The 26,302-nt window shown below is 39.5% G+C and overlaps 1 protein-coding gene across 10 annotated transcripts in view; it reads right to left on the bottom strand.

Annotated features, from left to right (window-relative positions):
• Positions 1-26,302, bottom strand: part of NAV2 (neuron navigator 2) — a 385,416-nt gene that overhangs the window by 80,621 nt on the left and 278,493 nt on the right. For all 10 annotated transcript variants that reach the window (XM_088057228.1, XM_088057233.1, XM_088057230.1 and 7 more), the window contains 4 exons: positions 23,581-24,679; positions 17,982-18,094; positions 14,538-14,646; positions 11,947-12,342 (listed from right to left, as the gene is read on the bottom strand). In XM_088057228.1, coding sequence (XP_087913354.1) covers positions 11,947-12,342; positions 14,538-14,646; positions 17,982-18,094; positions 23,581-24,679 — 1,717 coding nt within the window. The remainder of the gene's footprint in view (positions 1-11,946; positions 12,343-14,537; positions 14,647-17,981; positions 18,095-23,580; positions 24,680-26,302) is intronic.

Raw genomic sequence — 26,302 nt, 5'->3', positions numbered from 1 at the left:
CACCCTGTATTTTTCTGCATGGGCTAAAACACAATCAAAATTTCAAATCTTTTACAAGTTAACTGCAAAAATTACATTGACTTAATCCCTAGATTTTGTCAATGACTAATAAAACTAAAGTATTCCACAACTTACAGAAATCACCATGGATGAAAAGTTTTTTGCAACCTTTTGATTCTTACATTCTACTCTGGCTGTAACTGTGACCTAGACACACCTGCATTTTAAAATTACTATTTACTATCATGATTCTTAGGCACTTAGAAATGCCAGGTGCACATATGACCCTTCATAAATTGCTAAGATAGCACATTTCTTACTTTCTGGTTTAGAAAAATGAAAAATTAATGTTAAATTGAACAGAGACAATACATGGCAGGCAATCGAGCCCTGTGTTACCACCATCAGTTCATCAGTTGATGCAGGTCTATATGAGCAGCACTGACAGCTGAGTAAACACACCATGAAGATTTTCACATACTTGAGACTGAAATAACTCCAACAACCCCCAGCACTACGGTCACCATTTCCAGCACACTGCTGGACAAGCACCACATCCCACTGAGACAGGAGCTGAAAGGAGTGGATCTCCTCAATCCTTTAGCAACTCTGACACCAGACCACACAATAATATCCAGATACTCAGGACAATTTCCTCTGGCATAAGAAAGCACACAGCTTTCTCCCTGATAGTGAGACTCCCTCACCTATTGCAGGAATGGAGAGATGCTCCAATGCTCTGAGATGCAGGAAGCAGTGTCTCTGCTGGCGAGATCTCACTGTGCACATGTACTTTACCCAGCCCAGATTTGATTACTACATTTAGAAAAATGGGATGGTGAGCAGCTGGGAAGCCTTGCCCAGTATGTTGACTAGCATTGCAGTTCGATGTATAAATCTGTACAGGGCCATCCCAGCAGCAACTCAGGAGTCTCTGTGGAGTCTAACCAAGAGGTTGCCAAGCCCATCAAGTCAGACACAGGAGTATTCCCCATTCAGCAAATCTGTGGGGATTCTCCCAACTCATAAACAAAGACTGTAAAAAGCACAAGGAGCAGTTGTGGTCTAGCATGTAGAATTCACCTTAGGTTTGGCATTCTAACTTGCGTTTGACAGTTTATAAATATTTTATCATGGAAGAATATTTTTTTTTCCTTAAGCTACTTAAACAAAGGGGAAGAAAAGAAAAGCAGAGCTTCAGACCACAGTGTTATAAAACATGCAAAGAGTATTTTGCAATAACATCTCGTGTACATACACTGATTGGTTTAATGCAGGAACATGTCTGCACACGAAACAAGTTTCTGTGTGAATACACTTTGTACACGTGCTAGAAAACGCAGCTTCTGCCTTTGCTCAGATTCTTGGCATATTAGTCCTTTGATAAAAAAGATCTGAAATAGATTGTTTTTCATATCTATCACTCAGAATATGTGGAAATAAATTTAATATTCTTTAGAGTGAGCCATACTGAAATCAATGCCTTTTCACTAGCATCAGTGTATTTAATCTTCTACACAGAAGCCAAATGAGCTAAAAGATTAAAATAACACTACAGTAGCTCAAATTGAACATTTTTTTCAAGCACTGATAAATCTTACATTAGCCAATGGAAGCTAGATGGCTTTGTCACCTCTGACAACTAGATCATGACAGTTTACTAAACAAGTCCATGTGAAAAAGCACAGCCATAAATGCTGACTTTTACCCCCCATGCCAATAACACCAGTTTCTTACATGCCAGAACAATATAGGATACATTTTTGTATTTAGAAACAGACTTGTATAATCACAGTTTGAAAGCTTTATATCTTATTTTTATTTCACATAATATCCTATACCTAGGAATGTTTAATTCGGAAAACATGCCAAAACCAACAATGCCTTAAGTCCTGCATGCAACAGCAAGGTGTAGGAAGAAGGAAAGGCACTAGCTTCTAATGTTTGTGAAGAAAAACACATTTAAAATAAATACACTTTAAAATAAATGAAAAAAAACCTTTATTATCCAAAGCTACAGGTGCCACAAACCTCCAGCCATTGCCTTCTTTTCCTTCCTCTCCATCCCTTCAAACTTCAGTTGTCTTGGCTTTAAGAAACTATCTTGCCCTTATGAATACATTATTACTACTGCAGATTTTTGCTTTATGGGAAAGGAGAATATAATGAAGGCACATTTTTCTAAAGAAAATCTTCCAATACTTTATGCAGGGGGAAACAAGACCAAGGAAATACTATCCTGTATATAACTGTAACAGCACTCAGAGTTACTGGAATTAATTGTCCTATCACATCCATACAATGTGGAACCCAAGAATATTGGCCTCTCCTCTACAATGACGCATTGCAGTCCAAACAACTGTACTAGGCCTAAGTGTAATTTATCTGACTTTTCATACTAAAAATCATGACAGATTTGCACTAAAAGCCTTGCTGGCATGACTGCTAAGAATTCTGCAAGCACATTCAGTGCAAAACAAACACGACTTCAAAGTATTTGTTTACCTGCCCCAAAACAAGAAAAAGTTTAAATATATCATATGTGGAAAAGCACAGAATCCAGATTCTGACTTTCATAGAGGTAGGTAAATTGTACAAAAAATTTAATCTCACGGATACTTTATGAATGCTACCAACAGCCAGAGGAGAATGACTGCCTTTAATGAAGCTGAATATAATAATATTTAATGAATGGGCAGTGAAACAGTGATGAGGTTGGTTAAAAGGAGTTTTTGATCTTTCCGGAAATTAATGTCCAAATACTCATCGCTCTAGCTTCGCTCTTCATCAGCAAGGAAAAAAAAGATAACCAAATTTCTGATAATATAAAAAGATTCAGGTTAAACAAGAGCAGTATTATGCATTTCTAACATACAATTAGGACTTCTAGCCCACTTCCTAGGTGACACTTTTTTCCGATTAGAAAGTGGCTACCTACCCTGCATTACAGGCATAACATAACTTGCTTTGGACAACCTAACCTTTAAGCTTCTCTTTTCTTTAGCCAAATACACCCTTTCCGTGCCTCTGAAATCTTGAGCATCGTAACAAGCCCTTCCAAGTGTAATATTTTTAGAGTATTTCTGATGCTGAAGTGATTTAGTCTCCTTTCCTGAAAGGCACATTGAGGAAACACGAATGGTCATGCAAAATCCAGTAGTCTGAATCACTTGATTTCTGTCTGCACTCTCTACTTACTGACAGATACAGCCAGCCCACAGCACACTTACTTTTATGGTCTGACTTACTCTACCACTTCATATATATTCATTTCACTCCTTAACACGTGAATATGAATTTTCCAAGTTTGAAAATAGATAGCCAAGGGAAAAATATTCTTTACTTAAGGATTAGGAAGAGAAGGAGCAGCAGGTAAATCAGCAACACACAACAGACTGGGCAAGCTGACCCTTACGTGCTCAGGATCCTGTGATTCCATAATCCCAATCCCACAAGCAGGAGAACAGCAAGGTACCTCAAATGGGAACTGACTCTGGCAGCTCAGGTGCTCCTGCCTTCTTCTTGGTGTTTGGGATTACAGGCTGGTGTGGAAATAGCTGCCCAGGTATCTCCTGGGCAGAGGACTTGCCCAGCAACCCAAGAGTTTGAAACTTTAAGAAACAAAAAGCTTGAGGGAATTCACATAACATCTGCTTTGACGTGAGGAAATATTCTCTTATTGATGTAGCAGTAACACTGTTATCCTTAATGCTTTCCTTTAAATTTCTCTTTTCACTAGGCTTCATCTGTCTTGTCATTACAGTCAGTTAAATGAGATCAAGAGCCTTAAGGAGTTTTGAGTATCAAAGAACAACTCTAACTTTGCCAGTCGCTAAAAACCCACAGCAGAGAATTCCCCAGTGCTGTTACTGAAATATGCCAAATGGGATCAAAACCATCCTGCTATTGCAGCTATGAATATGTCCTAAATCTGACTTAAAAAGAAATGCTATCCCTAACAGCTGGATGATGACAACTGCAAATTTCCAGTTTAGTATCAATTTGATCTGCATTTTTCATCTTAACACTGGCATTAGACCATATGGGCTTTTCCCATGTTTATATGCCCCAAAATCTTTCCAATCACTGCTCCTGCCTGACTTGAATCAGTACTTGATAAGTACTCGATCTCTCTAACCAAAGGGCTGGACACAGACCCTGTCTACCAGCCTGGGGTTGGTATAAATTCCATTATTGATCCCTGTGAATTTCAACAAGAACATTCAAGAACAGGATTAGGTCCTGAGCTTGCAGTAGGAACTCCTAATATAATGCCCAATCCCTAATATTAGACCAAATATTACAGTTCAAGTTCATAGAAGGGCAAACCTATTGCTCAATTAATAAAATTTAATTTATATTTAAGATAGTCTATAATTTATAAATTAATAGAGTTTTGCTAATAATCAGTAAACGGATGAATGAACTACAAATTGTTTTGCAGGTGCTTAACCCAAACATTGAGTAAGACCTGAACAAATTACTTGGAGACTCAAAAATCCTAATCATTGCTGGAAAGGAGGAGATACCTGTTACACTAACAGGTAAAACAGGAAAAATTAGATTATGCAAAACTTAGAAAGTATATATTAGTTTCATAGTTTAGAGAAACCTCTCACGTGTAAATCGCTAATTATTCATGTTGTTTAAACTAGTCTAAAAGCAAAACAAGTTCATCCCATTAACTACTTAATGCTCAGGCCTTTTTCCATGGAAGAAAAAAAAAAGAGAAATCTGCAGAAATAAGTGGCTTCTATGAAATCAGTACTCTTCTGTCTTGAGATGTATTGAAGCTGCCTGGCACATAAGTCCTCCAACAGCCATCAAATAAGAATTTTTGGGCACTGCTGTCCAAGGTTAATTTTTTTTTTTGATGTCTTCTCAGCTTCAAGCAGTCTTCAGGCAAGGAACTCCAAGGACAGTGCAGCCTGTAAGAAAGTTGGGTGGTTGCTGCTCCTGCACACCCCCACATTCAGAACAACAGCTTCTGACAGAGCTTTTGAAGAAACTAGTTTCCTGAGGAATAAGCAGTCTTAGATACACATAGTCAAAGAGAAGCTGTCAATGCTTAAAAGAGTACTAGACTGAAAAAAAGTGTCTCTCATATGGCTGCAGCCATTTCTGTTCCAGAGGAGAGTCTCCAGTGTATGATCCTCTTTCCAACACTCACTCCATCTGTTACCAAGGGCACCACAAATTCACCTTCACCTAAAGGAGGAGGCCTGCTCTACCATTGCTTTTAAAACTCCTTACAAAATCTAGTCAGCCAAGACAGACTGGGCTGGAGTCAGACTGGAAAACACTCAAGAGGTCAATCCTTTCAGGTGTGCAAGTACCACTCTGATTCCCAGGGAAACATGGGTGGAAACTCATTACTGAAAAAAGGACAATACTCACACCCACCAAGCATCACCACCACCAGGCTGCTGGCCTGAAGCCAACTGAAGGCCCACCAGAATCAGGCAGTTGTTCAATGGGGCTTTGCACATGCTAATTTTGATTTCAATGCCTGAATTCTTTCTCAGAGTCCATTTCAATGAAAATCGTAGAACTAAGCTATAGAATAAGTGATCCATTTTTCATCACCTCTTCAATTCTCTTCAGGAGAGGAATGAACTGTGACCAAACAGGATTAAGGAGGGGGTGCAGCTTCTCCAGAGGTTCTCAGCAGCATCAGCAGCAGAGCAAGAGTAACTCCACAGCAACTTTGGATTATTCCCTCGTGCCCACTCTTTTCCTGTAGATGATCCACATCAACACAGTGTGAATGACTGCATCCCCCTCTACTGGCTAGCCCCAGACTGGGATCCTGTTTTGTCCTTTAGAAGCTGTACCTTCACTCAAATTACAACAACCTGTTGGCACTGATGCAGCAGTTCAAACACTGCTGAAGTGTTTATTACAGAAAGAAGCCCAAAATAAGTTAACTGCTATTAAATGGTATTTTGGTAATTGTTAACAATACTTTAGTGTGTAGAAGTAAGCAAAAATACAAAACACCACAACTACTACATTTATTTTATTGATTAACATTACATATGACCGAACATGGGTATTTTACCACTATACTGAAAAAAAAATCTGATGTATAAGGTTATAACTCATAGGCCTACACTCTCTTCCTGTGCTGAATCACACTGCAAGAAAGGTTCTATGGAAGTGTGTGATCTGAAATATCACTTGAGATAAATTATAAACGCTGTCTTAGTGATGAAGCTGACATAAGAACTACTCCTGAAGTGAGTGCAATATTTAAGAATATTTAAAACAATATACAAAATTAATAATATTGAATGTGTTTGTGCAATATCCTACCCATGTCTCCTGCAAAGAACTGCAAGTACAGTTCTTGGAATAAGAATACAATCTTTATTTCAACACTGCCGTAATTTTTTCTTTTCATTTTTGCAGCACCAAGTAATCTCTGACTTTAAATCCAAACTTAGTTGCAACCTTCTTTGCTATAAAGTCAGAAGTGAATGTTTCTTTATCTCTTTTCAGGAAAATCAGTTTTGAGTTTGCTTGCCTGACCCCTTCATTATTTGTGTTAATTATCCATTTACCATATATAAATACTATTCTGCAATGTTGAAAAGATCACAGTATAGAAATAACCAGCCCTAGTGAGATAAAAAGCAGTTCAAATGAACACTCTGCTCAAACACAGAAGAAAAATAAAACCAACCTTCTAATGAGTCTTAGTCATGTTGAAGTGCTAGAGCCATAAAAGGAATGCAGTTTCACCCATCCACTGAATTTAGCTGAAACCTTATCACTAAAACCATATTATTTAAAGAGCAGTGTCCAGTAAATGACTAATACACTTTAACCGAAAGTGTATAGAAAAAATACAGTGGTAATAACTAAGGAAATAAATAGGTCAGAAAAGCCTATAGACAGAGCATTGAATCAATGCACATGACACCCATTCTCATTCAGCCCAGGATTAGCTCAGGCACTCCTGATTTCCAGCCAGCCACAAGTTACCTGGAACAGCAATTACTCCTGCTGCAGACAGCTTAAAAGGAAAGGGTTTCTCTCACTTTTTGTTACCAATAACAAATTCTCATTAGCAGCAAGCTGCAGAATCCTCCTCCTCCTCCTCCTGTGAAACCTCAGCCCTAGAGGAGGTCTGTTATACCACCTGTGACCCTGACATCTGAAGAAACTGTGTCACTGTCTGACTGGTAAATAGCACAAAACCAAGAAACAGCTGCAAGAATCCTACAAATACCAACTACACTTCAACATTCAGTGCAATCAGTCCTCAGTTTCAGCTCTTTTTTGCTTCCCAACAGATGTAACTCCTAAATGTGAGCCTACTTTGGAACTATATTTCAATGACGGTTTTGGTCCATGAGGGGCACAGTGCTTTTAGGTGAGTTTGATACTTGGGCAGAAGCAGGGGCAAAATCTGACTGCCCAGTCCAAAGTGGCCTGTTCTCCCTTTTAGCATCCTTCATGCATGTTCCAAATTCAACTGCTTCCAGTGCTTGTAAAACAATCCTCAGGGGGCATAAAGGTTTGAATAAACAAGAAGCAATCATAACCCCATGAGGATTGTGCATGCAAACATATTAAGAAGTTGTGGAAACAGAGATGTGGAATGGGAATATATCACCACCAAATCATCAAATACGGGGAGATAAATAAAACTGGAAAATGTATTCCCCAACAACAACCACTGCACCCACAGGAGGTGGCTGCAAGGAGAATTTTAGCACAGTGCCTTGACCATTGCTGTAACACAGCTGGAACAGCCATGCTTCTGCAACAAATGATTTTGACAAAGGTGTGTCTGCATACCCAAAGCCATTTTCTGAGAAAACTTGTGATCAGCACTAATCAGCATATCCATGCTGTTAATTCTGCATAGAAAGCTGCACACTTATGGTAATGAAAACAGGGACAGATGATTAATTAAATGAAAATAATTATAAAAGGCTTTTTTCTTTTTGGGGACCAACAGCCCTCTTGCTGCATTCCAATAACAGATAAAAAGAAAATTAACTCTACATCTCATTAAAGAAAACTGGGGCTAAGGAGACAAAAAAAGGTAGGAATGCGCATGTTAGTAGCCAGAAAGAGACTGAAGTGGGCAAAAACCTTCTGAACAAATGCAAAAAGTCCATGAGAATTAACATTCCCATCTGGGACAATGTTTAGGGTAGAGAGGTGAGACAATTCTGGTACACCTTCCACTGAGGCTCTGAGCCTCCAGCTCAGCGAGCCAGCAAAAGGAGTGGGCTGGGGACTCAATCCCCAGGGCTCACACAAATCCTACTCCTGTTGCTTCATCACTGAGTTATGTTTTAGACCCTGTGAAAAGGGAACTTCTTACCTTTGATCAACCCCCCGGAGACTTGCTTAGTTTAAGAGCTGTTCCTGTCCCTTTGGATACCCTGTCTTAGCCCTAGGAAAGCAATCCTGGTGTCTGCCAGAGCTCTGCTTGAGCAGACTCATTAAGGGAGGCCAAACAAAACTTCCCATGACCCAGGACATTTCAGAGAAAGCACCAGGATCACAGGGCTAAACTAGTTTTTCTTGGCTATTGGAATTATTTTGGCTGAAATAAATATTTTGGCTTCCTTCCTTATCAGTTTGCCAATGAAAACATAGCTCCAAGGTTTTCAGACTCTAGGATTGTGACAATTCTGAAAAATGACAAAGTGAAACATATACAAACTAATAAAGAGCTATTCATGCTCTAAATGTCCTCTTGTGCTGCTCTGCACATAGTGTAGCTAGGCTTCTGGAAATGTTGAGCCTGTTTGCCCTACCACTGATCTTGGTGATTTGTTCTGCAGCATGTCACACGGATGCTTTCTTTACAAGCAACCTCTCTGATTTCTAAGCAGTTTATTATTCCTCTCCCACAAAAACACAATACCATCCTATTTTTTCTTACTATTTGAATTAAACAGACTTTGGGGAACATAACTTATAGAACAGGCTACCAAACATCTGTTCACACTGGAGATGGCAACCCAGTGTCATTAGCGATCACCAAAGATAACAACCTTATTTTTTTTTATCCTTCTCCTTTAATATTGGAACGCTGTTATTGCAATTTAATACTGCAATATTCCCTTCTCAAGGAATCCACTCACATGATTACTCTCCACAGACTGCAACCCCAGAATTGTGGGGCTGCTTGCAGCAACTCTCTCCCTCCAAATGCCCATGAGTGCAGCAAGGAGAGGACCCCAAAACTGCCCATCTCCAAACCCTGTTCAAAACCTGGATATGGAACTGCATTTTTCCAACAATGGATTCACCTACAACACCAATTCTGTCTTTGGAACTTAGCCAAAGACTCCAACAGTGCTATATGAATTGATAAACCAACTCACACTATCTGGCAAAACACTTTTGTAATTAAAGGCAAGAGATGTGGAAAAGAAAAATATATTTGTTCACATTTCTTGTCCTAAGAACCTTAAATTGAGATCTTATTTATCAGTATGTGACTACTACATGAGTAAAAAGTGAAAAGTATCTCACTGCTTTAAAAACTAGTGGGGAAAAAAGAGTCAGATACTCAGTTAAAGACGTCCCAATGCTCAAGGCCAGGAGTGAGGTGGGGTGGAGAATATGACTCTTCTGCTATGTTTATCATTCTTGGTATATAACTCACTGCTTTGGTGACAGAGATACCAACTGGCAAAACCATTTTCTTACCCAGAATCTAAACACCACTCTTGTACTTTCCGACTATGGAGACTCCCAATTTTTACCCTGCAGGATGACCAGACATAGAAAAGGAAATGATACACAGAGATGAGTGAAGGTAGGGATTTCTCTGGCTATATAATCCATAAATTTGACAGCTTTTCTATTTTTTCCTTTTCCTCAACCTGGAATCTGAATTTTATACAATAAGTAAAGGTCTGCAAAGACTGGGGCTCCTCTCTGAGCAACAGAAGGCTGAGCTGGCAGTTCTGGCAGGCATAATTCTCAACTACCACTCAAGATGTTTTATGGAAACCACAGTGCTACTTAGAATTTAATTTCCTCACTTCCAGACCAAAACTACAGCCACAAATTTAAATATAATTCAAAGTCCATGGGAAAAGCAGTAACTGTTACTACAATAAACATTACAAATTCCAGGTGTTAGTTGATTTATATGAGGAAAACACAAGGTGCTTTAGTGATTTGATGCATTATTAATGCAGCAACAGCTACTGGTGTTTCATCAGAAACAGAATTTTACACTGATTTTTACATCAACTACTTCACTATATTCTTCCCTAATGAAAATTTAGTTAAATTAAAAAGAAGGTGTCTTACTTCTCAAGAAGTGTGAAAATATCCAAATACTCATAATGGACATAATTAATGGAGGCTTCCAGATGGTGCAACTGAACTGGTTCAGTTAATGACAAAGAAGCAGCTGGATTCCAGTAAGAGACATTACATATTTCAAAACAAGCCAATGCAACTAGAAATGTCACTGTCCTGAGCAGACTGGTATCCCCCAATCGCCAGTTCAGTTTATGTTACATATTAAGTCCTACACCTTTAAGATTGGTTCCAAGAGTGAAGTGGAGGGAAGAAGAAATGTGCAGTTTGTTTGCAGAAACTGCACTCACTCCCTTCTGCTTCTCTGGACTGTGTTGTCTGCAGCACAGACAGACAGTGGGACAGAGCTCTCCTTTGCTTTTAGTTAGTTTTTAGCTAGCTGAGGCAGAGAAGTTCCCCAGACTGTATTTTTTCCTTTTTCTTAGATCAGTTCAAACCTGCTCTGGACTGAAAACCCAGACAAACCCCGGGAGCTCATGCCTGGGGCCCACCAGGGCCTGGGCCTCGGAACTTTCCAGCGTCAGAGGGACTGATACGAGACTGAGCAAGCTGAGCTACACCCCATAAAAAGGACTTTTTTGGATTTGCCATCCCTTCAAACACTGAGAGGTTTTATTGTTTAATATTCAATTTCTGTTAAATAAACAGGTTTTTCCACTTTTCTCCAAGGAAATCTTTTTCCCAAACCAGGTTGGGGAGGGGCTGTTTGAATTTGCTTTCTGGACGGAACCGCATTTGGAGGTTTTCTCCCAAATTTGCCCTAACCAGTCACCAATAAAAAAAAATTACAGAAAAGCAAAGGGTGCAAGAAGGCCAGACAGGGCTGCCACAAAAAAAAACCCAAACCAAACCAATAAACCCCTGAACAAACAAACAAAGAAGCTAAAAAAAAGAAAACAAAAAAAACCCCAAATATCCCCAAACAAACAAAAAACCAACCAACCAACCAAAAAAACCTCCAAAATAAAACAAAGAAAAACAACAACAAAAAAACCCACCAAATAATTTAAATCTCAAAGTTCATTTTTTAAATCAATCCAATGCTAAAGTATTTGAGCTAAGAAAAAATTACTTTTATAGTAAGAACTGAAAGTAGACGCATTGAATACTGACTTTGGAGCAAAGAACAAATACTTTTCCCACTCAAGGCAGAGGTAAAATGCTGATGTAAAACCTTGTTAATAATTGTCTGTCACTTGGTATCTCTGCACACTGACTTGCTCTTTAAACGTTTTGTAACACGTACCAGTATTTTATCTAACACAGAGATGCAAACTCATTTCCTTCTAGTAAACTGGCTCCTGGAAGTTCAGGGAGCAAAAGAGTTCAGCTAAGTACAAAATGTGCCTCACTTCTTCCATCTTGTGGGCACCAATGAATGTTGCAACCACGATGAATCTTGACTCAGGAAAACATTTAATCACATTCTAGGTATCTTAATATCTAGGGGATATTTTCTTAATGTGCACTTACAAACTTGAATTTTGTTTAAATCCCTCTGTGATAATGAGCTGTCTCTCCAAAGGCTTATTAAAATGAATAGAATATCTTTAGTGTTGGGTTCTATTTGTCAAAATAATCATGGAAATACAGGGCTATAAACAGAATGGAAGAATCACATAAAGCGAGGCATTAACTCACCCACTGGTGATGTCGTCAGCCCTGATGTTCTTGCCCAGCACATCGCCATCGCTCATGTATCCGGAGGCATCCATGGCGATGCCCTCGAGGTCGATGTCGTCGCCAGCCTTGTCGGTGATGTCCACGTGGCAGACGCTGCTGCCGCGTGTGGCCAGCTGCCGCCGCAGCGGTGCCGAGTACAGGTAGCGCCCGGCACCAGGCTCGGTGCTGATGAAGCGGCTGGCATTCCCCCGGGGCGGGTACCCGTTCCCCATGGACGGCGCATCGCCAGCCTGCAGCCGTGGGCTGGACTGGCCCAGTCTCCAGGACAGTGGTGTTGGCCGGCCCGTCAGGCTGAGGATGCTGCGCCCGCTGATCTCAGTGGTGACGTTGGTATCAAATGTGGTCTCCAATGTGCTTGAAAGGAGAGATGTGATGCCTTAGGACTTTAGCTTTTATATGTTTCAAATCCTGTACTGCTTTAGTGTACAACTCTAAACACCATATAGAGTGTTAGTTAACTGTCTCCATATTTGGTCAGACAAAACAATCCAGGCCTGAAATTCAAGGACACCCTACTGCCTCAGGCCCCAAAAGTATAAACAAAGTGAACTGGGGGGAGAGCAAACTGGGGGTATATGACTTCACATACACTGAATCTGTAATTAGAGAACTAACCCCCAATATGTTAATGGACCAAACTTATAATTGTCTAAAAACTTGCGACCATCGTCCATCTTGTGTGTAGCCTCTGGAAGACTTCTGACTGCCCAAGGGGTACCTGTTTGAAGGCCCTTAATAAATACCCACTTTACTCTCCTAATCTTGTCTAGCCTCTGTTCTAGGCATCATTCCAAGGCGTCAGATGCACTGGATCAAATGTGGCTCTTACATGGAATGCTGTGAGATTTCAGGTGCTTCCAAGGCTCTGAACTCTCAGCAAGTTACTGATTGTATGTAGCTTCCTATTCTCTGGTTATAGTAATAACTAACAATTTACTGCTACAACACTTGGGGAGATCCTTTCTTTTCACTTTTCAGGTCTTTCCCCCATGTTCCAAAAGAGACTCTTGCACCCATGCCACCAGGTGCTCTACATAGATGTGAAAAGACTTAAGCAGGAGCTTTTTAATGGACTATCCACAATATCAAAGCGCATCTTTCTCATCTTCAAGCACATACAACAGCAAGGGAATAGGATAATATGCTGACTTAAGGAAAACCTGCTGAAGTACCATTTTTCTGATGTATTCCTTTTTATTGCCCGCATTCATGAAAATTCTAACTCTGGACATATCTTGGCCCAGCACCAAGACATAAGCTATTTCTACGCCATGGAGAGAATTAAATGAAAAAAGTAACAAGAGCCAAAAAAAAAAATTTTTTTTCAAAATATAATTTGCATATTAACAAGCCAGTAGTGAACTATGACTTACTTTGAAGATGTTCAAACCCGAATCAGAAAAAGCAATAAATTACTCATATATTCGTGAGTTATGTATATTTAAAAAAATATTGATAATATTTATATATGGAACCCTAAAAATGGGACTACACCATGAGTTTTCAAGTGATGTGTACAGATTGCAAGGCTATACTCTGAATACTCATCACTGAGTTGCAGCTAATTTATTTGCAGCTAATCCATAGCTGCAACTTCTCTTACCCACACAAACTCCTCTTTTGTTTTCCTGCTCAACTAAGTGCCACTTTCTTATTTACTGTGGATATTAGTAAAAATAAACAGCACTGTACCATTCTCAATGTAATGCTACATGTAAACTGCAAAAACCTTCGTATTCTCTGGTTATAGTAATAAAACCATGAAAGGATGTCACATTAATTGAAATTTGCAAAGAAAAATAGCTTTGGGAATTCGTCTTTGCAAGCTCAGCTTCAGTTTCAGATGCAAAGCAAAAAAGTGTTCCCCCAGTAAACTCATTTAGGGCTGGGGTACATAAGGCACCAAGCACTAGGTAGGACCCTAACGTCATAAACAGTCAAACAGCTTATTCTCCCAAACTTCCTGTTCAACACTGAAAAGATCTAACTTACACAATGTTTAGATGTAATACTAATCTTTGTTTATTTGCAGCATATTTTAAATATTGCTGAAGATTTCCAAATTCTGTTTCACAAAGAAAATGCCATTACATTCAGGGGATGACTAACAATATTAAAAAAATTTGTTTGTCCAAAGTTTGGTCAGGAATTTAAGTTACGCATTTGATAATGTGGGTCAAGCACAGTTCACCTCTTATTTAAACAAAATACTACATATAGGGGGAGAGAGTAATGAGAAGTTACTCAACAGTAAGAAGAAACATTTTAAACTGTAACTTATATTCAAACATCACCTCACACATTTAACAAGTGATTATTCTTGACCTCTGAGTCAATACAAATCCCATCCCATCAATTCCTCCTCATACCTCTCGATAACCAGCCAACATTATTCAAATTCTGTGCATTGAAGACAAAAATTACAAGATCAGTATCTCCCATTGTCAGTGTTAATCATTTTTCTAAGGATGCAACCCAGCCAGGTGTAAGAGATGTAAAGTAAGAGCAGAGTGGTTTCCATTTTTTTACGAACACAGTGGTGTCCTTACCTGTGGGTGACCTGGGTTCCCCGCAAACTGGACATGGTTTCCTCCAGGTTCTGCCGAAGGTCAGCGATGTTTTTCACAGTCCTCAACCTCCGAGTCTCTGGATCCTCTCCTACAGGGAAAATAAGCCTTGAGTAAGGACCAGGCAGGGAACAGCACAGAACTGAGCTGCAACCTATGCCTGAATCTGACTCAAATGCACTTTTTTCTGACTTTCTAAGCTGGTTAGGTTTGAGATTTCATTCCCCCTTGGCAGGCACCTGCCATCATCACATCCTGACTGAAATGAGCTCTGCAGCATTACCCTCATTGCACAGGCTGCCTTTGAGATGTTGCTGTACTGTCATTTCCCATGTCATTTCCAAATTTAAATTAAAGGTTAACTTTCAACCTCATTAGCATATACACTCCATCAATACCACCCTTTCCATCTAATATATTGACACAGTTAACATTAACCTGACACAATCAATTTCTCCAATGTTGTGTTTTCACTAGATCTTCTTTGTCCTACAGTAACAGCTTTCCATAAACTAAACAGTGCTGACTGGGTGGGTGTTCCATGATGAGTGATGTTTCAGGTAAAATAAGAAGAAGATGTCAACATCACGACACAGTTACTATTCCTAAAACGTGGTACATGACATGAAGTTGGGGGATGGCTTAGTTTTCACGGCACTGAGAAATCCTGTTCTTTAAATACTTTGTTCAAAAACACATTCATGTCCTGCTCTTTAAAAGTAGAGTTTATGTACACAAAAAAAAAGTCTTCTTACTGCCTGAGCATAATTTCATTTTATCAAATTAATAATTTAATTAGTGCTCCAGCATAATTTATTTACGTGCTGTCAGCTGTCATTTCAGAAAAGCTTCGGCTGCTACCTCAGCTGAGCGTTAGAGAGTTAAATCCTCTAAGAGGCTGAAGAGAAGTGAATTTCTAGTAGTGCTGGCATATTCTTTGTAAGCTGAAAGCTGGAACAAAAAACTGTCACAAAGCTTCTGTTGAGCACAGAAGGAAATTATTTCAGTCTAAAAGGTTTACAACTCGTGACTGAAGAAAATACTACAGTAAATGTAAAACTTTTCACATTTTATATCAGCCTTCTCTGTACAAGTGATGCATTTTTGAGCTGCCAGGATGCTGGGCACCCACACAATTGCTAGTTTAGATGGATATCTATACATTACACACATCAGAAATGAGACGAACCAGACAAAAAAAGCTGTTGGAACTTTCTACATTCTCTGCTTTAAATTTCATGTTTCTAAAAGATGCCAGGTTGGTGGCACAGAAAAACCCACTCACTCACTGTTGCCTACAAAGCAGCAGTGCTACAAACTACTGACCAAAGTGCTTAGTGCCCATGAGGGCATTTTTCTTTTAATCAGTCTCTACTCTCTGGGAAATCACCTCCCTGAGTTACAATTCACTTAAGCCAGAGGGTCAAACAATTATGGGCTGGCTGGACTGAAAACATCCACCTAACAAGACCAATTACTTCAACCAGTGGGTCTCTGGAACAGCAAACATTTTCTATACTCATGGATCTACAAATTTTTGTAGAAAAAAACATGAAATATTTATAAGACTTTAGCTTAACAAATGTCACGGTGCTCTTTTACAGATCATTTCACAGATGTTAAGACAATGGTAGGTAACTTCTTAAGAAAACACACAAGAGACAAACTAAATCAATTTCTTCTGAGATCACTCATGCCTAAATTGATACCAAATTTTCACTTAAATTACATTCCACTGCTTGAATTGTAACTATACTTAAAAGACAGATATTGGGTAGTTGGCCCCTAGAGCTTAATTCTGAAATCACTTAGCTTCTCGTGAGAAGGGAGCATTCTTAAACAATTCTGCTTCCATTTTTCCTTACCTATGCTCTCTTTTGTTTCACATGTGCTTTTAAATTAACAGCATCAATAGCTGTTATGCAGGAAGAGAAGATATCTGTGCCTTATTTCTTCTAATACACTTGGGGTGACGGACTATTTTGTTTAGTTTGCTCTGTTTCCCCCAAGGCCCCTTCATGGATGCTGCTGTCTGGTCTGACTGTGCACAGCTGGGGTTGGCATCTCCCTTGTTTGAGGTTGTCAGCTGTCTTCTGCCTCAGGATCCCAAAACTTACATATTCTTACATAGTTGAGTTATAGTTTTACTTACATAATATCTGTCATTAAAGACCAAAGGCCTTTTGTGATCTAGAAACACTTCTCAGTTTGCAGGCTGAAATACATCCAGCCCAGCCAATATGATGATTAAGAGGTAACGCTGAAAAAGTTTAAGCAGCTGGACACTGTGTTTCTTACTTGCAACTCTTATATTTAAAAACAAACACAAAAATGTTCTCAAGGATTTTATCCCTTGTGCCTTTTACCAGCCTTTTAAGTACTTAATCCACCTATGTATAAATTGTACACACAGATAAGTTCATTTAAGCATTCCTGCAGCCCTCTTCCTCACCAGTGACTCTGCTTCTCACCTTTATCAGCACACAGGTATAAAGGCAGCATTGATAGAATAGGCAATACAGAATAAAATTAATCTCATTATGAAACTTTTAGCCACATCACTTTTCCAAGGAGGGCATTTGGTTTCAAACCCCACATTAAACTGGGGGACACCAAGGCTAAGTAGATGGAAAAAACCTGAGATATCCTACAAATGAGACATCCTGCAATAGCACACAGTATGCAAAGTCATAGATATTGCTGAAATAGGAACAGGAAGAGTTTAGACTGTGACTTTAAAAACACATTTTAGATCACATTAGTAGAATCTAATAGATTCTAATATGGTTGCTGAAAATCCCTTTGTTATATTGGTAAGTTTAATTTTTTTTGCTAACTAGCATATACTTCTTACAGTAGCAGGAATTCTAGATAAATATACCAGGTACTTTCTAATTTAGACTGCTCATATTCTAGCTACAACCAGCTTCTGCTTCTGTATGCTGGACACAATGGAGTGTAGCTGAATTTTGGTGCCCTATTGCTGCGAAGGCTATTTCTCAAATTGATCAGATTTATGTGAGTGATACTGAGATCACTCAAGACCTCCAAACCAAAACATAAAGGAAATGAACACAGCCTCTTCTGTAAGCTCTGAAATGAAGTTTTTAAAACTAAACAATGCATATTAAATGCTTGGGAATACTTAGGTTCCTTATAGTAGTTAAATCCTAAAAAATTATGCACATCTCCTAGACAAACTTAAAGCAGGCAAAATTCCTGGTGATTTCAAGAGATTTGGGGAGCACACTTGTGCTGAACTTAAGCATCTAGAGCTCAAATTACTGACACCCAATTTTCATTGCTGAAGAGCTGAAAGAAATATAGTTATTAAGAACTAAAGCATTAGGAATAAAATCAACTTGCTCTAGCCCATTCTTATTTAACCAGATCACAGCCAGTAACGGGTCATGCTGCAAGACTTACCTGAGAGGTCCTCAACAGCAGGCTGGGCAGTTTTGACATAAAGAGCAGAATCCATGCTGATCCCTCCTGTGCTGGCCTCGGCTGTTACGTTCCCTTCATTGTCTGTCTGAGATCTGGAAAGCAAAACAAAACAGGAATGTGCAGTCACTCTCCATCTAAAGTATCTCAAGTATAACAACAAGATGAGTGCACCTGCCCTCAGCCACTCTGTCCCACTCTCCAGAACAGACCAGCAGACTGATTTTACATAATTCATTAGTCCCATGTTGAATTATGTCCTGGAAATGGAAACAAGCACTCAGCTGTAAAAAATAAAAAATTCATAGTCAAAGATAGGCTTCACAGCTCATCAGATGGGGTCTTAAAACACTTGGATTTCCAGATGTGTTTTAATTATCAATAACATCAGTTGTGGCTAATCTGATCCTCTCCTATAAAGTTTGTATTGCATGAAGATAAAGCAGGAAGCATCAGATGGCATGTTACACTCATGCTAGGTTCCCTTCAACATCACTTCCATTTTAAAAGAAATGATTGGGCAAAACCAACTTCAAACTCCAACTTATTGTCTGATATTATGGCTGCTAGATAATGAAAGGTGATGTAAGGATCTATTGTTAAATTTGAGTAAGATACTGTGACTCATTTCACTTTACTAATTGTGCTATGTTTTTGCTCATAGAACCAAACCAACAGGCAGCTGGAAGTTCTCCTGCCCTAAGGGTAAGTACTGTAAAAAAGTGAAGACAGAGTGGGGAATTACTATTGCAATACTCTTAATGTCACCTGACTCTTTGTCATGGGGTAGCTTTCCCTTTAAGACAGCTTTGAGAGCTAAGGAAGTTGAGGCTGCTGGTGGCTGATGGGAGTCCTTTCTCCTGACCAACTATCAAGCATTTCTAAGAATTGACAGCAGTTCTGACCATTAAAAAGTAAATTCAACTTGTAAACACCCCCTTAAGATGTACAGTCAGAAGTCTCTTGCTCTCTGTGGTTTCCGGCTTCTGACAAGGTAACAAGGCTCTGTCTTGGCCTCCTCCTCCCCCCCTCCAGGCCGGACGAGGCCGCAGGGAGGGCGGGGGGGGGGAGGAGAAGCAGAGCCGGCCGGCCTGGCTTAGTTTTCAGTTTCTGCTGCTGGACTGAAACCTGACACCATGAACTCTTGCAGCTTTCTTAAAGCTTTTAATTCTTTTACTACCTGGATAAACGTACAGATTACTCCTTTTTCTTAAAAAGACAGAGAAAGAGAGACAATCAACATGAAGAAGACATCATAGAACCACCAAAAACAGTGAAGAAAAGAGTTAAGTTTAAATAAGAAAGAGGGAAAAAGGAGATGCTTTACAGCTGAAATATCTTTCTGTTAAAGCTATGGAACTAGACAATAGTAGTTTAAAAAGACTCTAATTCATGACTAGAGTATGGGGAGGAATAGAGTGTTCAAAGTGTAGACTTTTGAGAAAAAGAGAGAGTAATTGTGATACTGTGAGTTGCTGGAAATGGGTAGAGTGAAGATTTTGAAGCCTTGGGGGGCAAAGAGAAAACTGTTTTCCAGGAAGGCTCACAGAGACAGATGAAGAGGACTTCTGCCTTTGAATAACTCATCCTTAAAATGGCATCCCTAGACTCATGGCCCATACACACCTCAGAGTGATGTGAAATAGGAAGAGTGAACTCTAATGACAGATTTCCGGGCAGCTGGCATTAGAGAAATAGAAAACTATAACAAAACTAGTTTTCTTGTGAAAAACTCCATAGATTGGCAGAAAGAGACTTCTGTTTCTCTACAAAGGCTGATGAAAAGACTGTAACAAGAATTGGGACTGTTTTTGACCACCAGAGTTCTAAAGTTTTTTGTCTCTATATTATTATGTGTACAAAGAAATAGTCAAGTAATGAGAGATAAAAAGGTTTTCTAGAAGTTTATTCTGGTGTTTTTATTCTTGTAGTTTGTTAATAAACTGTCTTCCTTTTAAGTTTTAAACCTGTTTTGCTCTTGTTCTAATCCATATCTCACAGCAAGAAATAAGTAATTTATTTAGTTACTGGTTTAAAACCACGACATTTAATTGGTGTGTTGGCCGGGAAAATAAAATTAGCAAATCTAGACTACTACATTAATAGTATTACTGTGAGATAAAAGATTAATTAAGAGCAAAGCATGATTGTCTTAAGTTTATATAGTAGTGATAGTAAAAAATCTAAGGGTGGAAAGTAATAAATATTTGTTTCTTCTTTTCTGTCAGTTTATTAGTTTTATTGTTTTAAGTTGTATATTGAATATAACTGATAATTTTTGAGTAGGTGTTTACAAGTTGAAGGAGTGGAATGTCATGGAGTAGCTTTACCTTTAAGACAGCTTTGAGAGCTAAGGAAGTTGAGGCTGCTGGTGGCTGATGGGAGTCCTTTCTCCTGACCAATTATCAAGCATTTCTAAGAATTGACAGCAGTTCTGACCATTAAAAAGTAAATTCAACTTGTAATTCAACTTTTTAATTCAACTTCTGCCTTTAAATAACTCATCCTTAAAATAGCATCCCTAAACTCATGGCCCATACACACCTCAGAGTAATGTGAAATAGGAAGAGTGAACTCTAATAACAGATTTCCAGGCAGCTGGCATTAAAGAAACAGAAAACTATAACAAAAATAGTTTTCTTGTGAAAAACTCCATAAATTAGCAGAAAGAAACTTCTGTTTCTCTACAAAGACTGATAAAAAGACTGTAACAAGAATTAAGACTGTTTTTGACCACCAAAGTTCTAAAGTTTTTTGTCTCTATATTATTATGTGTACAAAGAAATAGTCAAGTAATGAGACATAAAAAAGTTCTCTAGAAGTTTATTCTGGTGTTCTTATTCTTGTAATTTGTTAATAAACTGTCTTTATTCCTTTTAAGTTTTAAACCTGTTTGGCTCTTGTTCTAATCCATATCTCACAGCAAGAAATAAGTAATTTATTTAGTTACTGGTTTAAAACCACGACACTCTTGTAGCAGGATGCTTTGCCTGGAGTGGGGGTAAAACAACTGGAACAATGTCCAATTTACAGAGCTGTCTGTGGCAGAAGGAGAAGGGGCCTCTTGCTGCTTTCGGTGTTGAATAATGCTGAAACCAGCCTGACTCATCAACCCTGAAGTTCAACCTCCTGACAGGGAGGTGAAGATGTGGCAGACTTGGTAAAGTACCTGATAAAGGAACCAACAATGATACCAATGGTAACTAGAGATGCTGGGCTTACACAGCTGGCCAAGACACATGACTGATGGTCACTTCATATTATAAAAGCCCAATCCCACTCTTTAATGGCAAGGCCTTCTAACACATCCCTCCTTGGAGTTCATGCAGAATCCTCCCTTGAGTGGGGACATCCTGGTGAGTAAGCAAAAGAGATGTGCCCGCAGTCATTGGTACGGGTGAATAACATCAATCTCTACTGAATAATTGCTTTTAATATAACTCTAACATAATTCTTTTGATATTGTTTCAAAAATAATGAATTATCTATACTAGTAATCACAGCTATCCTTACTGTGTATTAAATAATTCTGATGGAAAACTATTAGTCTAATCATTGTCAAAATAAATCACTTATTTTCATATAAATATATCTGGTTCGCCATCCTTAATCCTACCAGACAGTTGAATTATATGAAGTTCAACTACACCTATATAATCATATATAGACATGAACAAAGTCTGGTGCTAAGCCTGGATCCAGCTTCATCGAGAACTCCTCTCTGAGGAGGAGTTTAGAAAGCAAGGAGGTCCTTTCTGCATCTCCTAACTCAATGGGTGGGCTTCTCTAATAAACTTTGCTGAAGCTCCCTTTCTGCCCAGGACAACCCTATACAAAATGCAGGACAATTTCTTAGGCCTTTTGCTTAAAAAAACCCCCATCAAACCCAAACAAAAAGTCTACAGGCAGCTGAAAAATACAAATTAAAGTAACCTTAACTGATGTCAGAAAACACCTGAGCATTCTACTGCAATGTATTAACAAGTGCATTTTGTAGCCTGAAAAAATGTCTGGACAGCAAATACAGCAAATATAAAAATGTGTTATGTTTGCCTTGCAAACCAGTATGTTCTGATTTTTCTCTTTCCTTTTAAAGCTAACATGATTACAGAGTTTGGCCTTTTTTTCTCCAGCGCTGAAAAGTAAACATTATTTTTCAATTTTCCAGCTGCCAATAGGCAGTTTCATTCCTGATTTTGGTAAAAGGTCAAATAAATATTGTGTGGAGTTTATCAGTATGTTTAGGTTACAGACAATGTATGGACTGAATCTACTTTTACACTTTAGATGATGATATCTGTGTTCAGACTAAGATCAATACTAAGAACAATGAAGGTAGTGATACCAGATGAACACTGTAGTGATAAACTTAACAACTCTTCTCCAAAAATTTTTGCTTCCCAGGTCCCTGGCATTTAATTCCATACACACAGGTAGAATTCTCAAAGGGGCCAGAAGACCCAACGGTTGCTCTTTCCATTCTACATTCCTACACAGGCCTTTGGCATCCCTCTCCTTCAGGTTCATTCCACTGACATTCATTCTTATTTAAAAAATGTGACTGACCATTTTTTTATGCTACATCTGCCAAGAGATCCAAGCCAAAATGTGTACAGTAGAGCTGAAAAAAACATGGGACAGGGCAACAAAAATGACCAAAGGTCATGAACAGAATCTCTACAAGTGAAAACTAAAGAGGCTAGGCCACCTTAGCCTAGAAAGGATACATCTGAAAAGGAGATGAGAAAGTTCTTTCAGATTACGAGAAGCAAGAGGATAATAAAGACAGAGCAAACATTTGCATCCTCTTCCTATGAAAGAGCTTAGCAGTGTCAAAAACCCCCACGAGATGGCTATCAAAACCAAAAATCCTATCCTCTGAGAAACTTCTTGTCCCAGTCATGCTGTGTCCTTAAGAATCTCTGCTACTGATTTCCCTCTTATTACTTCTCTACTATCCCTAGGATACTTCCCTATGTATTCTCTACTGCCACTGTCAAGCAGAAGGTGCTTCAAATAGAAAACAGACTAGACAAAGGTTACCTGTGACTTCATTTGGCTGTTCTTTTCATTATCTCAGGGTTAACACATACAAAACCACAGACTACTTGTGTGGCCTTACTTAAATGAAAGTTTTTTGGGTTTTGGGTTTTTTTGGTTTTTTTTTAATTTAAATTTCCAACTCCTGCTTATAATGAGGCAGCTCCACCACCATCAGCCACAATGAAGACCCTGAATGTGTCCTGGCATAGTTACTACAACTTTCAAAGCTATGGTGCACAAAACAAACATGATACATGTTCTTGTGCCCTTTGGAAGAGAAGCACCTCATCAAGGAGGTGTTCAGATTGTCGCCTTTCCTGCTAGCAGGGTTGGATTCAACCATTATTCCCCCTGCTATCACAACTTCTCATACAGCCTTCGCCATCAGTTTTTGTGAAAATTCATAAATTGCCTACACTTGAAGCAAGAAACTTCTCCAAGATGTGGCATTTACCTTGCTGCTTCACTCCCCTGCAAGTGTCCAGAATGACCCTTCTGGGCACCCCATTCCCCCAGCCCCCAGAGGTGTGTCCTGTACCTGTACATGAAGGGTGCGACGGTGGCGGTGTTGGGGTGGCTGTATTGCTGCTGAGGATGAGGTAGCTGCACACTCACGGTGTTGCTGCCTGTGGTGTGGGTTGTCACTGCAGGCCCGTTCACGGCCTGGCTGCTGCTACTGCTGTGGGGGCCCCCAACGCCCTTCCCCTCAGAGGAAGCCAGGCTGGAGGAGGAGCTGGAATGATGGCTGTCCAGCTGGGACTTCTGATGTGAGAGCCCTGAGCCGGCTTTCCCGCCACGGCTCCTCTCGCCTTCCTTTGCAGGAACAGGGGCACTTGAGGATTTCCCTGTGGTGTTTTTTGTTCCTGGTTTTGGTATTCCACTGTGCAAAGAGGCAGAGGCCTCCTTCTTGGCACTGTTCAGCTTCCCTCCTTTAGGGATCAAGCTTGTGATCTTGGACGACTTTTTTGGCATCTCTGTTGTTGTTGTTACTGCTGTCTGCTCTTTAGGTTCCTCCTTCAGGTCCAGCTTCTCAGTGATGGATGTTCTCTTTGTTATGTCTTTACTTTTATCCTTTTCTTTCTCTTTTTGTTTCTCTTTCTCCTTCTCATTACCCTTTGGAGAACTTTTCTTATTAGTCAGTGCACGGCTGAAAGTCCTTTGTGCAATTCCCTTGAGTGCAATTTTGGGGCTGCTGGACATCGATCCTAGGTTGTTGACATTCTGATTGGTGGCATCAATTTCTTCACTCTCCTCAAAGGTGAGAAGCGTCTCCAGCTTTTCACAGCTGTTGTCCCGAGAGCCCGGACACTCCAGTGTTGTCCCTGCTGCTTTGGAGCCCCCTTTGCTGTTGAAGAGTTTTAGTTTCTCCAGCATGGATTTCTGACCGTTGGGAGCTGTTTTGGTGATTTCTGAGGGTGGCTTTGGAGGCTCCAGTGCTGGCTGCTTCACGGATAACATGGAAGACGTCGCTGTGTGCTTGGCACTGAGGGACTTGCTGCGCCAAGGTTTAATAGCAGAGCTGGGCTGAGGGATGGCTGAGGAGTTATTGCAAGGAACAGCAGTACCGCAGCTTTGAACAGAGGATGAGACATTTTCATTCATTCCTGTGGGCTGGAAAGCCATGCTGTCTGCAGGCTCTGGAAAAAACCACAGAAACAACCCAAAAAACAACAGTAGTACCCGGTATTAGAGTTACTATGAGGTTGTTTATGTAATGAAACATCAAGAATTTCACACTGAAAATATTAAAAAGACACATCAGTATTTTCAACATCAGTGAAATTCCAATGAAATAAAAGCCAGCTTTTTTTCTACCCAGCAGAACAGCAACAAGCTCCTACTGTATAATTTACATTTACTTGCTGTTTCAAGAAAAAGAAGGAAGAAAAAGAATCTCTTCCAGTTCAAACCAAAATGTGTTCTGCAATGTGCTCTCCCTTATTAAGTCCACAATACTTTTTCATTAGCAAAAACACAGCCCTATTTTGTAACTAAGGGTTCCCTCTGCTCTTGGCAAAATACTTGCTGTCCAAGTTTGATTCTTAGAAAAACCTCAAACACAAAAAAATGCAGGAGTAAGGAAAAAAGTAAAACTAAAGTCCTTTCAGTTATTGTGGGTGGGGGTGGTAATATCTTCATAATGCAAAGGTAGAAGAAAACTCCAGATACAAAAATAAAAGTAATTGTGCCCTTTTGTAAAGAACCTAAATTAAGTATTATCACATATCCTAATACAGTTGTAAGAGAAACTTTTGACAGTACCTGTACAGCCCTCCCCCACAGAGAAAACAAATCTTTTATTTAGTTAGTTCCTCCTAATGTTATTTGTTCTTATTAAGAAATTAGTTCCGAGCCTAAAGAGAGCTTGAAAAATCACACTCACCTACCAGTGGCCACTTCTCCTCTGAATCAGTTTCTCTTTGCAGAATTTCCTTTTTGGAGATGTTACTCTCTCAATTATCACAAATATGGTTTCTGTTAAACGGCTCATGTTTCCAATTAAATTTTGTCATCTGTGTCTGTTCGCCTGCCCAGCAGCCTGCTGGGGATTAACGGCTCTTACCTATATTTCCCTGCCATCTAGCACGAAAGTAAACTGTGTACAGAGCTGCATTTTTTTAATTCAAAAATCAACAGCAGTTGAGAGCGTGCGTTCTCGGCAGCAGGGGCAGCCCTGTGAATCCAGCCCTGTAAATCATGAGCTGCTGCAGCCACACAAGGACTGTTTAACTTCACTTTCAGTTGCTCAGTGAAGATACAGCTCTGTTAACCTCCCTCCTCTGATCCAAACCAGATCTACTGAAGATTTAAGTCACATACATCTTCCTGACTTAGCACAGAATCATGTTTCTAAGAGTATTATAATAACCTCAACCATTTCACATGGTTATGGACAAAGTGGAATAGCATGATGATAGCACTAATAGCACTAATGATACTTTAAAAAATATTCAGAAGTCAGAAGGTTTCCAGGACTCTTAGCCAGTAACTATTATACTGGCTCGTTTTTCTTGTCCTCTTCCTATGGCCAAGTACCCACATGGAGCTGGAAGACAGACACAGACAGGAATCACGCTGCTTTTAAGCTTGTGCCAGCCTGCTGACTTCCAGGGCATTACTCCTATTTTACACTAGTACAGAAGGAAAATCATACCACCAAATATCCCAAACAGTGATGCCATCTGGCCTCTCGCTGCTCTGCTCAAGCCTGCTGAATTCAACCCAATGTGTTAAGGAGGACCAAAAAGATAATGGCATAG

This window comes from Pseudopodoces humilis, chromosome 7 (assembly GCF_049639895.1).
Source record: "Pseudopodoces humilis isolate 2021_Gansu_Grassland_sample_001 chromosome 7, ASM4963989v1, whole genome shotgun sequence".
NCBI classification, from domain to species: Eukaryota; Metazoa; Chordata; class Aves; order Passeriformes; family Paridae; genus Pseudopodoces; species Pseudopodoces humilis.
This window is presented reverse-complemented; position numbering and strand designations above follow the sequence as displayed.